This window comes from Diorhabda carinulata, chromosome 7, assembly GCF_026250575.1.
Source record: "Diorhabda carinulata isolate Delta chromosome 7, icDioCari1.1, whole genome shotgun sequence".
NCBI classification, from domain to species: domain Eukaryota; kingdom Metazoa; phylum Arthropoda; class Insecta; order Coleoptera; family Chrysomelidae; genus Diorhabda; species Diorhabda carinulata.
In genome coordinates, this window is record NC_079466.1 from 7,802,051 (window position 1) to 7,815,121 (window position 13,071).

General features: G+C 32.3%; 1 protein-coding gene across 1 annotated transcript in view; it reads left to right on the top strand.

Moving 5' to 3' along the window:
• Positions 1-13,071, top strand: part of LOC130896700 (uncharacterized) — a 95,631-nt gene that overhangs the window by 64,275 nt on the left and 18,285 nt on the right. Inside the window, exons 4-5 of the mRNA XM_057804963.1 lie at positions 7,344-7,580; positions 11,222-11,369. Coding sequence (XP_057660946.1) covers positions 7,344-7,580; positions 11,222-11,369 — 385 coding nt within the window. The remainder of the gene's footprint in view (positions 1-7,343; positions 7,581-11,221; positions 11,370-13,071) is intronic.

Below are 13,071 nucleotides of genomic sequence, written 5' to 3' on the forward strand. Positions count from 1 at the left end.
GAAGCCATTATCAAAGGAGATATTATTCGTTAATCAAGCTAGAAAGAGGACCTATTCCATGAGTGTGCGTTTTTCTTTTTTTTTTTTAATTCGTTAGACCTATTTATATACGATGATCCATTCCTTAATTTGCATTTTAGTCTCCATATAGTAATAGTTCTATCAATACTAATCTTGGAAAAACATTTTGTGTTGTTTATACTGTGTTAAAAAACGACTACAAAAGTTTTGTTTTACTTTTATGTAGGTCTTAACATTCACTGTAGGTACCAATCGTATGTGTATTATAATTTATCTAATACGTCGACCTTGCTAGTGAGAATAATATGTTGCAGGCATTTCCCAATTACATAACTATCCTGAAAAAAATTTTCAACTGTTTCAACCATACTAATGTGGTACGGTTTAATGCTCATGTGATTGGTGATATATTAGTTGATGAAATAATGGAAGTTGCCAGTGTCAAATTATATTATATTGGGGACCGTAATTAAGACAAGAAATCAAAAGTCCTATTTTCTAAAAAATCCAATAAGAAACCTAAAAGTGATCCTATTTATCACCATCATCGAAAAGATTTAAAAAAAGGTGATTTTTGTTAATTTGAAAGCTGCTTTTCTAATAATATGAATTTGTTTTAATGAAAATATAAAGCTTAAGGTATAATACATTTTCCATAAAATTTTTAATTCATTTGGTTCAAAGAACAATCTTCATAATAACAATATGGATATATTTAGTTATTCGAAAGCTCGAAAGGCATATTAAAACTAGTATATTTTGGTAGCGTTCTATTTACACTCCTTCACCATATCTAACATCAATTAGTCCTAAACTTCTAACGATATATTATAAAAATTGAAAACATAAAACAAGGATCTTAAAATCAATTCAATTTTTAGTACCATAAATTATCCACCATCAAATTCAAATTGTAACAAAAAATTTATTGGTCATTCTAAAAGGTTCCTAATATTTATATAAATCTACCAGAGTATTAACAACATATGATAACTGTTTTCAAAAACAACATATATTGCTCAGTGAATTGAAAAAGAAACTAATTTGAATAACAAAATCTATAATTATGTCAATTATTTACTTGAATAAAAAATTATTTTTCATTTCATTAACACAATTTCAATCAATTATGCAAAGTACTTCTTAATTTTCAACATTTTTTCTATAAATACAATGCTCTTATTTCTACTTAGTAAAATTCATGTGGAACTCAGAATAAATTTTCCGTCTTCAATCTCAATCTAATTAACAACATGCTTCCCAGTGGTGTTAACTTTAAAAATTCTAATTCTTTCAATTAAAAATATAATACATTATCTGATCATAAGTTTTATGAACTATCTCAAAGGAAATACTTCATCTACACAATCATAAAATTTATTAGGAGACGCGGAAAATTTTATCTTATAATCAATATTATAATTTACATAAAACAGCTCAAACAATTAATGTACAATATATTGAAAACATAAGCATTAAATGTTTACCAATCACTTCTAATTATAAACTTAAATATAAAAATATCTGTAGCTTTAGTTACTTGATTGAATATACATAACTTTTTACCGATATGTTTATCTTATAATTTGAACTATTAGACAAGACAGTTATTGTGTGATTCAACTCAACAGTGATTCGATTTCATTAATCAGATTCTGAAGGAGCATTCTTCAAATTTACAAAAGTTATATATACAGACATGAGGACAAATCGATTTAAAACGAATAAGAGGGACATCATCCCAGATAAATAGATTTCAAATACAAATTCCTCCAAGAATTATAGATTAGGAGGAAATTTGATTTTAGTGTGAAAACGATCGAAAACCCCGTTGTGAACATTTTTCGATAAAGTTGCAAAAATTGCAGGCAACGACATGCAGTTCGTTCAGTTCAGAAAATACCGTGATATCTGGTAGCTCGTAGCCGCGTGACAAGTTTATATAATTTTTCTGAATCAGGTACCCTGTACATCTTCTCATATTTTTATTTCCCCTATAATCTTCGTTTTACAGTTACACCATATTATATACGGTATTTGTGGGAATTAAAATAATTGAGTATTAGATAATAATATAACAATTTATTTTTATTCAGTAAATAACTAAAACACTATCTCATTGTTTCGTCTACCAATGAAAATATTGTTACGAATTCGTCCCCGACATGGAGCCGGTCCTATCCGGTTATAATGGAATTTTTATAGACCGCCGAATTCGATTGAGACTCGTCTTTATACATGTTTTTATCATAGGGTTTGTTTACTATGTTTTTTTTAACTAAATTAATTATTAGTGATAAGTTAATTATTATATAAGTTAGTGAAGTGTAGTGTAAAGTGTTCAAATAAATTAAATAAGTAAGTGATAGTGTTTATAAATTCACCCAACAAAGAGAAATAGGGTAAATAAATATAAAACACATTAAATTGTCAGGTGTGGGATATTGTGAATAAATAGTGACATAAACATGGCTTAGAGAACTGAAAGTGACGGAACTGAAAGCTGAACTGGAGAATTCCGAGCTTGAAACGACCGGTAAGAAGAGCGAATTAGTAGAAAGACTCAAAGTGACACTGGTAAGTGACAGCTCAGATCTAGAAACTTATTTATTCAAAGGAGGGGATTCCACCTTGACCTCGTTGATTTCTACTATGAAATAGGATATTTCAACTTTGGAAAATCTCTGCCAATATAGACAAAAATATTTCCACCATGAAGAACGATATTTCAACTTTAAAAAATATTGACGACAATATTTTGACCATGAAAGCAGATATGTCGACTATGAAGATTTTATGCCGAAATTTTATCATTGGAAACCAATATTGCCGCTGACGTCGAATACTAAATCTCATCACTAAAATCGGACATCGAGAACAAAATGACAACGATGGATGAGAAAATCAAAGAGTTGGAGAAAAAGATTGCAAATTCAAGAATAGACATTCTAGTAGAAGAAGAGACGGGAAGACATTAGGACCAATTACATTAAACAGTTTGAGGCAGCCGCCAGAGTGAATAAATGGTCCAAATCTATGGAACCACGACGGAGAGGCTGGCAAAGGAGTACTCAATGGAAATGTATATATGTCCTCCAAACGATGACAACCGAAAATTCCCATGTCCGATTCGAACAGATGATATCAGTAGCTGGTCATTCCTGAGAAAAGGGAATGAGGGAATTTCTCTTGAATTATCGAGACCTATTTGTACAAAAAGGAGGAAAGATTGCTAGAACATCAGCTGTCAAATACAAAATCGATACATGTGATGCCAAACCAATCATGCATTCAGCTCGCAGACTACCAAGAACAAAGGGAGAGCAAGGAATTATCCAGAGATGGAAAAGGGGAAAGTAATGGAACCATCTACTAGTCCATGGGTGTCTTCTGGTGGTAATCGTCAAGAAAAAGGATGTAACTTCGAGATTCTGTGTTATATAATAACAGGGCACCGTCTTCACTAGTGACTGATGACTGATGCAGCGCGAATCGTGTTTGATTCTCAGCATCTTGCTGCCCTTTAAGTTTCTCTAATTGACCAAACTTCTTCCGGAAGACGGTTGCTAATCCTCGTGCGTTTCTTATACGGGCAGAGAAATTGCTGGCCAGTCAATAATTTTCCCGCAGTGATTCCATACTTAGCTTGTAGTGACTCCATACTTAGCTTTGCCGTACGCACCCATAAATTCTTCTCGTAAATGGTCCACTCCTTCCTGTAAGTGATGGTTTCATTCGAACGGCGCTAGTTAATTTTGGTGGACTACTTTCAGTTTTTCATTGGGTATCTTGCTTATGCGATAGATGTTATAATCGATACTTTTCTTGATTTATTATGGACCTTTCCACGATTTTTCAATTTTGGAGAAAATCCCTTTCTCCTCGTCCATCTTAAAAGTCGCCGTCTGTGACTTCCGTGTTTTCCTCACTCCAAGATTACCTCTCGATGGACTTCGATTTTGTTGCAGTGAGAGTAGTCTGCTGGGCACGATCTTCAAGATAAGGAGTCGACATTTCGATGGCTTACACCGGCTCGAAAATTGAGTGTTTCATTGTCAGTCGGGATAAGGCACTTCCTTCCAGTATTTCCGATCTGGTTTTGAGAGAATTTACTGAAGCACTCTTTCTTGCCATCCTTGGATCTATGAGAGCACTCCTCCATCCCTACATTGCTTGTAACTGTGCCGAGAATGAAGTTCCCCTTTGGTAGATGAAAGCTCTTGCTTCTTCTGAAGTTAAGTTAATGTCTTGGCAATATCTCCAACTTTCTGATGTTTATCAGGAGGTGGTGAACATTTTCTCTGATTCCGCTTCGACTCCTTCATTGCTCACTATATGGCCTAGATAGTTGATCCAGTTTTGGAATAACTGATACTTCTTTGGGTTTAGCATAAGCTGGGCAGCTTGAAGTCGCGGACACGCTACATAGCCCTAATAGCATGGCGTTGAATTGTCATAGTCCAGATTCGGTAATAAAATTAGTCTTTTACTTATCTTCTGGGGCCATCTCTACTTGCCGATATCCAGACTTCAGGTCCAAGGTAAAAAACAGCTTGCTTCAACGCTTCAAGCCAAAGTGAACTGACTGTAACCAAGATAGCGAGTAACCAGTTGGATTGGTGAGTCGTCAGGAACATGGTAGAGGTGATATTCCAAGATACCGGAATTCACATATTAATTTGAAGCTATCCATCCTGTCATCAGTACCTGATGAAGACGGTGCCCTATTATTTTCATATGACCGAAAAGTGCCGGAATGGGTGAAGTTGCCGATTTAAACATCCAGCTATACATTTGTTCCAGGAATAATTTCCACCTAATTAGAGGATAATGTTATTAGCTCGTCCCCGACATGGAGCCCGTCCTGTCCGGTTATAATAGAGTCAGGGCACCTTTGATATGCTCTTTATAAACCGCGGAATTCCTTAGAGGTTTGTTCTAATATATGTTTGTATAGTAGCAAGCTGTTTTCTTAATTCATTCCTAGCAAGGTCTTGTTATTTATTTGTTTTTGTTGGTTTACTTTTTAGAATTCTAGAAATATCGTTTCCGCTATATATCGAAGATATTTAGCGGAATTAGTTAGTTTATGATAAAGAGTGAACGGAACGAAATATAAAAGTAACCGAAGCATTTTAATAAATTAGTTAAGTGATGAGTTAATTATTATATAAGTTAGTTAAGTGTAGTGTAAAGGGTTTAAATAAATTAAATAAGTAGGATACAGTGTTTCTAAATTCACCCCACGAATAGAAATAGTGTAAATACATTTAAAAAATATTACAATATTTTTAAATGTTAAAGCATATTTAAATGTATTGTTATGGATATATCGTTAACTTGGCTAGCTATAAACCAGCTGAGTAATATATAAATTATTTAAACGTCTTGATATTTTGTTGGAAAATATTTTTTTAACTGAAATAGCTGCTAGTATTAGTTGTTTGTATACTATCCAGCTAGTTTACAAATTATATAATATGCTCTGCCAAAGTACAAACTACAAGAAAAGTATATTAATTAACCAGTGTTTTTAACCACATTATTTGGATAATTTTTCTAATAATGTATAATAACAACCTCGTTAGTTACAAATTTTGCTCTAACAAATACTTCTAGGATAGTGTTATTCAAATATGGTACAAATATGAACTAATGACCTTCCACATTTTATATATTCTGTATCGGTGGTCTTGATATTGGTTGAAGAGTGTGTACATAATGAAAAAAAGAATAATATGCAAGCTAAAGATAAATCAATTCTGGTTATTAGTACTACTACTTCTCATTTTCTTAACTTCCCTTCCGTTTGTTCTAAAACTCTTGGTTGTCAATGTTTTATTCTATTCTATTATGATTTTTTCATAATTTTTGGAATTTTTAACTCACTCATTTCCATCTTTGAATACTTTGGATTAACTTTTTTCTTCCTTCCTCTTGCAATTTGAATATTTTATTTTCACCTATCTCTTATTTCTTATAAAACTTTTGGATATACTTCAAAATTTCCCAAAGATTTTTCGTCTCAAATCATTCTTTTTCTTCTCATAATATAAGTTTAGATTTCCAATTCCACTTATTTTTTTCTAACACCCTTGGATTAACTTTAATGTTTCTTAAATGTTATTTGCAGTGACGTATACAAAAATAAATTAAGCTGAAATTATGAAAAATGATCATTGATCAGCAACTTATATTTGCAATAGTAGCTTAAAGTACAATACTATGTATGAACCATGGCTCAAAGAATTATGATTGATGCTTAACAGCTAGCTCTACATCCACGCGGAAGTAGATTGAAGCATGAGTAATAGAGAGGATGTCTCGTAAATAATGTCGCTTTCCAATATTTACTTTGTTTATTAAATAATCACCATTCTTTGGGCTTAGATGCAAAAAAAATTGTCGCCCTGCATTTTTAACCTCTCCTTTGGATTCATATTCAAATTTTCCCACTCGAGAATTTCTCCATAGATCTGATTAAATAGTAATCTGTCGGTGCAATATTCGGACTAAATGCTTGATTTCGTATAGGAGTCCAATACTACTTATTCGATATTATTGCGTGTCTTGTAGTCTTGTAAGAGAGCCCGCTTTCCGTTAACTAAACCTCGATATTTCTGCAATGAAATCACAACAGCTATCCACTATATACCTCAACATGCATAGTTTTACCACCTAGAATCATTTGGAAGTACAATAAACCTTTATAATTCTAGCAAGATAGTTTGATAATCGACGGGTGGTTATATTAGGTTGGTTTTCTACAGCTCCCTTTGTAACCTCAATATCCTGTATATATGTATGTATGGATTTTGGGTCTCGTATACACTGTGACCCAAAGGATCTATTAGACCTCAATATCCTACGCAGGTTGGAGACCTGAGGGCGAACTCTTCCACCTCAATTTTACATAATATGTTCCCTGCTGCCATGGCTGCTTTAAACTAAACTTCAAAATATTTCTTTTTATCGCCTAGAATTGCACAACCAAGTCTGCATCTCACAATCTCAAGAATGTTTAGTCTTTATTTAAAGATAAATGTGAAACTGTACTAAAGTAGTTCACAACCTTCATAACAGTTTCTACCAATGAAAAATTTGGAAAACTTAATTTAAATGATAAAGCTGGTGAGGAAACATTGTGTAATCAAATAAAATATGAATATTATTCAACTGAATTCTAATATCTTTATAATAACAGTTACACTTATCTGGAATTATATTGCTGCTAAACAGTCATTCAGTTTATTTAATGAAATCATTCTAAATTTGATTATATTGAATGTCCTTCATCATTTCATGCTCAATTTTTATTTTAGAGAAATAGAAATATTGACAACGAACGAAACAATTGGTAGAGCTCCGGAACCAATTTTAGGGGTAGGTGTAAGGCAGGCCGGTAAGTTGGTAACTGGAGAACTGAACGTATCACCTGGAACCCCCCTTCAAATGGAAATTTTCTTAGATAATGTATCAGCTAAAGTGTATGGACTTTTAGTTACACATATGCAAGTGACTGATACAAAATCTCAAGAGGAAACAATTATTTATAACGGGTAAGGTACAATTTGATATATAAACGTTTATTTATTAAACAGAGCAATTACGTTCATTAAAAACATCATAGGTATTAAATATATGTGATATTATGTAGTCTAGATAAAAATTTTGTAATAGTTGGTTCAAAATATTCCAGATCAGACATGACGTCGAATTTTAGAGAAAAAATTTTAATTGTTAATTAAACATGGATATCCACAACTGTTGTATACTGTATAATCATTTTTTATCATGTAAAATATATCTAAATATTTTCAATTCAGTTCTCTATACATGAAAAACATTAAAAAGTCCAAGACCAGATTCGAACCCAGGACATGCAGTTTGACTGTACAGAGCATTAACACTGAGCTATCAGCGACATTGAATGTGTTTGTAGGCTATGATGGAGGTCAAAAAGAAACAAACAAACCTGATACGAAAATAGAGGGAAATACCCTCCTCGATCTTTGTATAACAGACGACGTGAAAGAAATTACCTTCCTGAAAACTACTTTGTCTCACATACCCAACTTCTTCCCTCACAGCTCATTGGTTTAGCAGAATTTTTGCGGTTTGTCTAAAACCTGATAAATAGGTTAATCGACAGAATGGCCGGTAATACATTCACACGTGAAGCAACTCACATTTAAGAATATCCTTACTCAAACCCTGCAGAGGAAGCGAATCCTATATCAGCCAAAAATCAATAACATTCTCAGCCAAAATAAAGCATCAATCACAATGAGCATCTTTTTTCTCGAGATCAGTTGGAAAGTAATAGATAAGAATAAGCACAGTGAATTTTACCACAGAGCCGGGTCTTTAGTTTAAGTTTAAGATGAGTTTTTAATTTGTTTATCTAAATTATAACCGATTAGATTTGTATATCCAATGTATGATCTGAAAATTCAATTATATATATTATAATTATAAATATAACTACGTTCTCAAAATCATGTTTCATTTTATAGTCTATTCTTATGAATGAGAGAGTAATAATATAATGTAGTATTCGTAATCCATAGGTGTATCACTTTTTTTAGTAGAGTTCAAATATTTTTTCAAGATATACCTCGAATATTTCCTGTCGAGATATTGTAATTCGATCACCCTCGATTTAGGAAAACAATTGCAATGTTAGCTCAACGAACGAATGAGTTCGGATCCTTGGTATTAGTCCTTCGGCAAGGAAGAGCACAATTAAACAGAGATCTTCGAGTAAACTTAGGCCGCCATGCCGAATAAATGACAAGGAGGAGGGAAATGAAATAGACTAGATAATACTTTAATTAGCACTATTAAGAATCTAGAAAAATTACAAAAAATGAGAAATAACAATTATCAGGCAAATACCAATTAAACCAAAGCTGTCGGAAATAATTACTACACTAATGATTCTAAAAACTATTTAGCGATAATTACTACAAAAACAGTTCATAAGTTTTTCTTTTTTTTTTGGTTCAGGGGTTGGTTTATTCTACTGAAGATTTTCCTTGGCGATTACTATATCAAACCTTTTACCCACTCGGGTATCAGATTGCGTGCCAATGTGACTGCTTGCAAGAGTTCTTCCTCGAGAAGACGTTTATCCGTTACTTAATAAGCCACGAGATGCAACCAAATTCAAGCGGGTACTCGAGTTCCGATCGGGTAATACCCAGGAAGCAGACAAATTCCGGTTCGGTTTTGGAAAATTTTATTTTTTCTAACTCGTAATGTGATTACCCACTTATAACTATAACTATAACGTAACTATTATGTTGAAGCGTAACTACCGTGTTGCCTTAAACTTAATCCTGCACTTTATTTCTCCTCTTCCGCCAAAACTGACCTTTCTTCACTCTCTCCTTCCTACCAAATTCCCTTAACCAAACCTATCCATGCTCACAGCGCCGCGACCTTTACAATTCCAAATAACTTCATATTGGAATGTGGTTCCATTTAATTGACGTATACAGGGTGATTCATTAAGAATGTCCAATCTCTGAACTGTAGATTCTAGACCTCAAAATATGATGATTCTGCTCAACATGCCTGATGCAAATATTGCTAGTTTCCGAGATACGGGGTGTTACTTGACTTTGGCGAAGTTCGCTACAAATTCCTCAGAAAAAAACTCACTAAAATTAGATAATAGGCGTTTCGATTTGAGGTGAAGTCTTATTTGCCTATTCTTAGAAACTGGTAATAACATTGAATCCGTAATTCCATATGAAATAACATTTGTATAAATATAAAGAATATATCAGATGTATACTTATATTTTCACTGAAGATGAAAAAATGAATTTTTTTCTAAAATATATGAAGAACATCGTGTCATAATGGAATATGTCAAGAACATAAGAAATATAAGTAAAAGGTTCAAACTTTGATTTGCAAACAACTTTACATCCATAAAGAATAATTTTGCTACTTTTTAAAATCAAAATCAAAATTGGAATCAGAAAATTCACTGTTGCAAATAATATTCATATGAGTGGGTTCTCTTCTTTTTTAATCGTATGATCAACCGCCATTACCCAGTTTCCACGCTTCACATTATGGGCAGCCTCCAAAAACAACTCTTCAATATCACTCATTTTATAAGAATAATTTTTTCTTTAAACTGCCCATACCAGTACAATCGGGATTAGCTCGCAATGATATGGTGGGGAACTAACCACCGTCATTGCATGATTTTATGCAATTTCATAATTTATTAATTATTCTTTCTGAAGGGAATACAAAGAATACAGTTTTTTCTACTTACAGGATAGAGATGGAACTCAATAGTCTTTGAATTGAGCCATTCCTATAAATATTTTTTTCGCCACTTGGTTGTGGGCAAGTCTCGAGTGATAACTTGCATTGTCCATTACCATTATACAGTTCTGAAGAAAGAGATTTATAATTTATTCGAATTCTTAAACATCTTAAACAAAAACGTTTGAACTACTAAAGTGTAATACTATCGATATGCGCACCTTTCCTGTTGGTGGATTCAAACCAATGGATAAATTATTAAAAAAAACCTGTCTTCGACTTGTAACAGTTTCCTCTTGTCAAAATTTTTTTGGAGTATGTCCCTCATCAATCCATGTTTCATCTTAATAAAATATATTTCTCCTTTAATTTCTCATTTCTTCTATATATTCAGGTAATTTCTATTAAAATAGACTTTTTTCTAGCGAAAATATTTTTCTTCTAAACGTTTCCAAAGTGTGCTTCGATTCAGTTCACGGAATCCTTATCGTCTCGAATCGTAACACGAGCTTTGTCTACTGTCGAAATTTCTTTTCTTTTGGTTTTCCTGGAGCTTCAAGTTTTGTTTGAAACTCGCCACAATTTTCTTTTTTAATCGCTCTGTAAATCGTAGATTTTCCTACAATTAAATACTGGTCTTTTTTCATTAAGGATCGATTTTTCGACGCTAATGCAGACCTTTCAAATTTTCCATAATTACAATAGAATTCACAATATATTTTTTCGATTAAATTAAAAGTTTTCCAACGTAAGGCATAGATTAATAGAATCAGATGCCAATGGTAATTTTGAGTTGTTAGTGTAGGGATAAATGTTAATGTCAATTCAAATTTGGGTTATTTGAAATTTTACTTTCCTAGTACTTTGTCTCTAAGATATTTTTCTTAATTGTTTTTTTTTTATTTTCGTAGCTGCTCCATTGATCCGTACCTATTCGAAAACTTCAATACCGTCGACGGAGATTTTTTGTCAGCTAAATTCAGAGCATTCAAATTTCCGGAATCAACGTATGTACAGTTCAAAGGGACAGTGAATGTTTGCCTGGATAAATGCAAAGGGGTAAATATTTTAAATAAGTCTAACACAATTGTGACATTTTTTGCTACGTATATGAATAATTTGATTGTTAAACGCTATAATTTGGTTTTAGCTTTACTGGCCATATTTATCATTACCCAATCTCTAAAACGTTATTCTGAAGCTGGGTTAATGAATAACCCGTACGGGTTACTCATTCAATGAACAAATTTTTGTGTCTGTAGTCTTTCATGATAACCAATCTCACTAGGTATTAACTATAAAATAGTTGACTAGCTATAAAACCTCTATAGAAATATCAACTTTGAAACGCGAGGAGGTAGAAAAATAGCTGCAATTTATTTGCAGCTACTTAGTATCGTTTTTAATCGATGACTAGTTGCCTAAATGACTTACTTGTTTTCCAAAATGAAGACAAAAGAATATCGCTTTTAATACATAACCAAATTCTTGTTGTTAATGTTGTTAATTTTTTTCATTTTTGATTTTTATACGATATTGCGTTTTTGAAGAAAATCGTGTCCAATAATCCTATAGTTAACAATCATGATTTATTAAGTAAAAAAACTAAAATTTACTACCAACACATAAAAGGAAAAAAATCTTAGGTTAGATATAGCAGCTATGTGTCGAATGCGATAACTCTGTTTTTAAAGTCGTGTTTACTAAAATCGTCATTATTCCGACAATCCTCTAATAAGTTCCAAACTAAACTTTGCTTGAAGTAGATATATGAATATTTTATGAACGCTGCTAATTTTTTTGTTTCAAATTGTTATATAATATTAAATTTATCACGATATCTTCAGGGTATCTTCAAAATGACAATAGACATATTAGATTATTTTTTAATCAGATTAATTCAATATTTTATATAAAATTTAGAATGCCGCAACTCTCGATTAATTAATTCCACTATGATGAATACATATTTATTCGAAAGTTTGGAATATATTTCAAACATTTTGGTGTTTCATTGCCACAATCCCAAAACTATTACGTTCACAAAATCCTAATAGCCGGATATTAATCTTTGGGGTAATTGACTTTAGTTCTTATTTTTTTTTTTCGCATTTACAAATATCTTATGAATCGATATTAATAGACGCGAATATTCTGATAATTTTTCCTTAACTAGAAGATGTGAGTAAAATATACAGGTAAGGGCAGATAACTGATAGCGTTGACAATTATGTATTTCTAGAATCTCTGCAGGATCTTTATGTAGGAATTACTGTATAAATTCTGTATGTCAATACCATAAAAAAATGCTTCAATACAGAATCCACTTGGTTTTAGTTGGTTGTTAGGATATCCTGCCTATAAGCCAGTGTTTTTTCGCTAGTTACAGGTAGGTCAGCTGTATAGATTAAGTATAGAAACGATTTAAAAACAGTTCCCTGTAGGACTTCAGATAGGATTGGAAAGAGATAAGTGAGTGTGTTACTGTATTTTATAAGAAAATGTCCATCTATGTCTAGTGATATACTCTTCGATGCCATTCTTTGTCGAAGGTTTGCATGATGTCCAGAAAGGCTTCTGAGCTGTATCTTTTATCTTCAACGGCCTAATTTATTTTACTATCTCATTGTGTACGTGTCCTTTCATGCCATGTTTGAATTCCAAATTATGGACACAGTATCACTCTATGTATATATTTTGTATATATATGTATGTATATATTTTGGGAGCATAATTATCTGGATTACTTTTAAAGTGATGG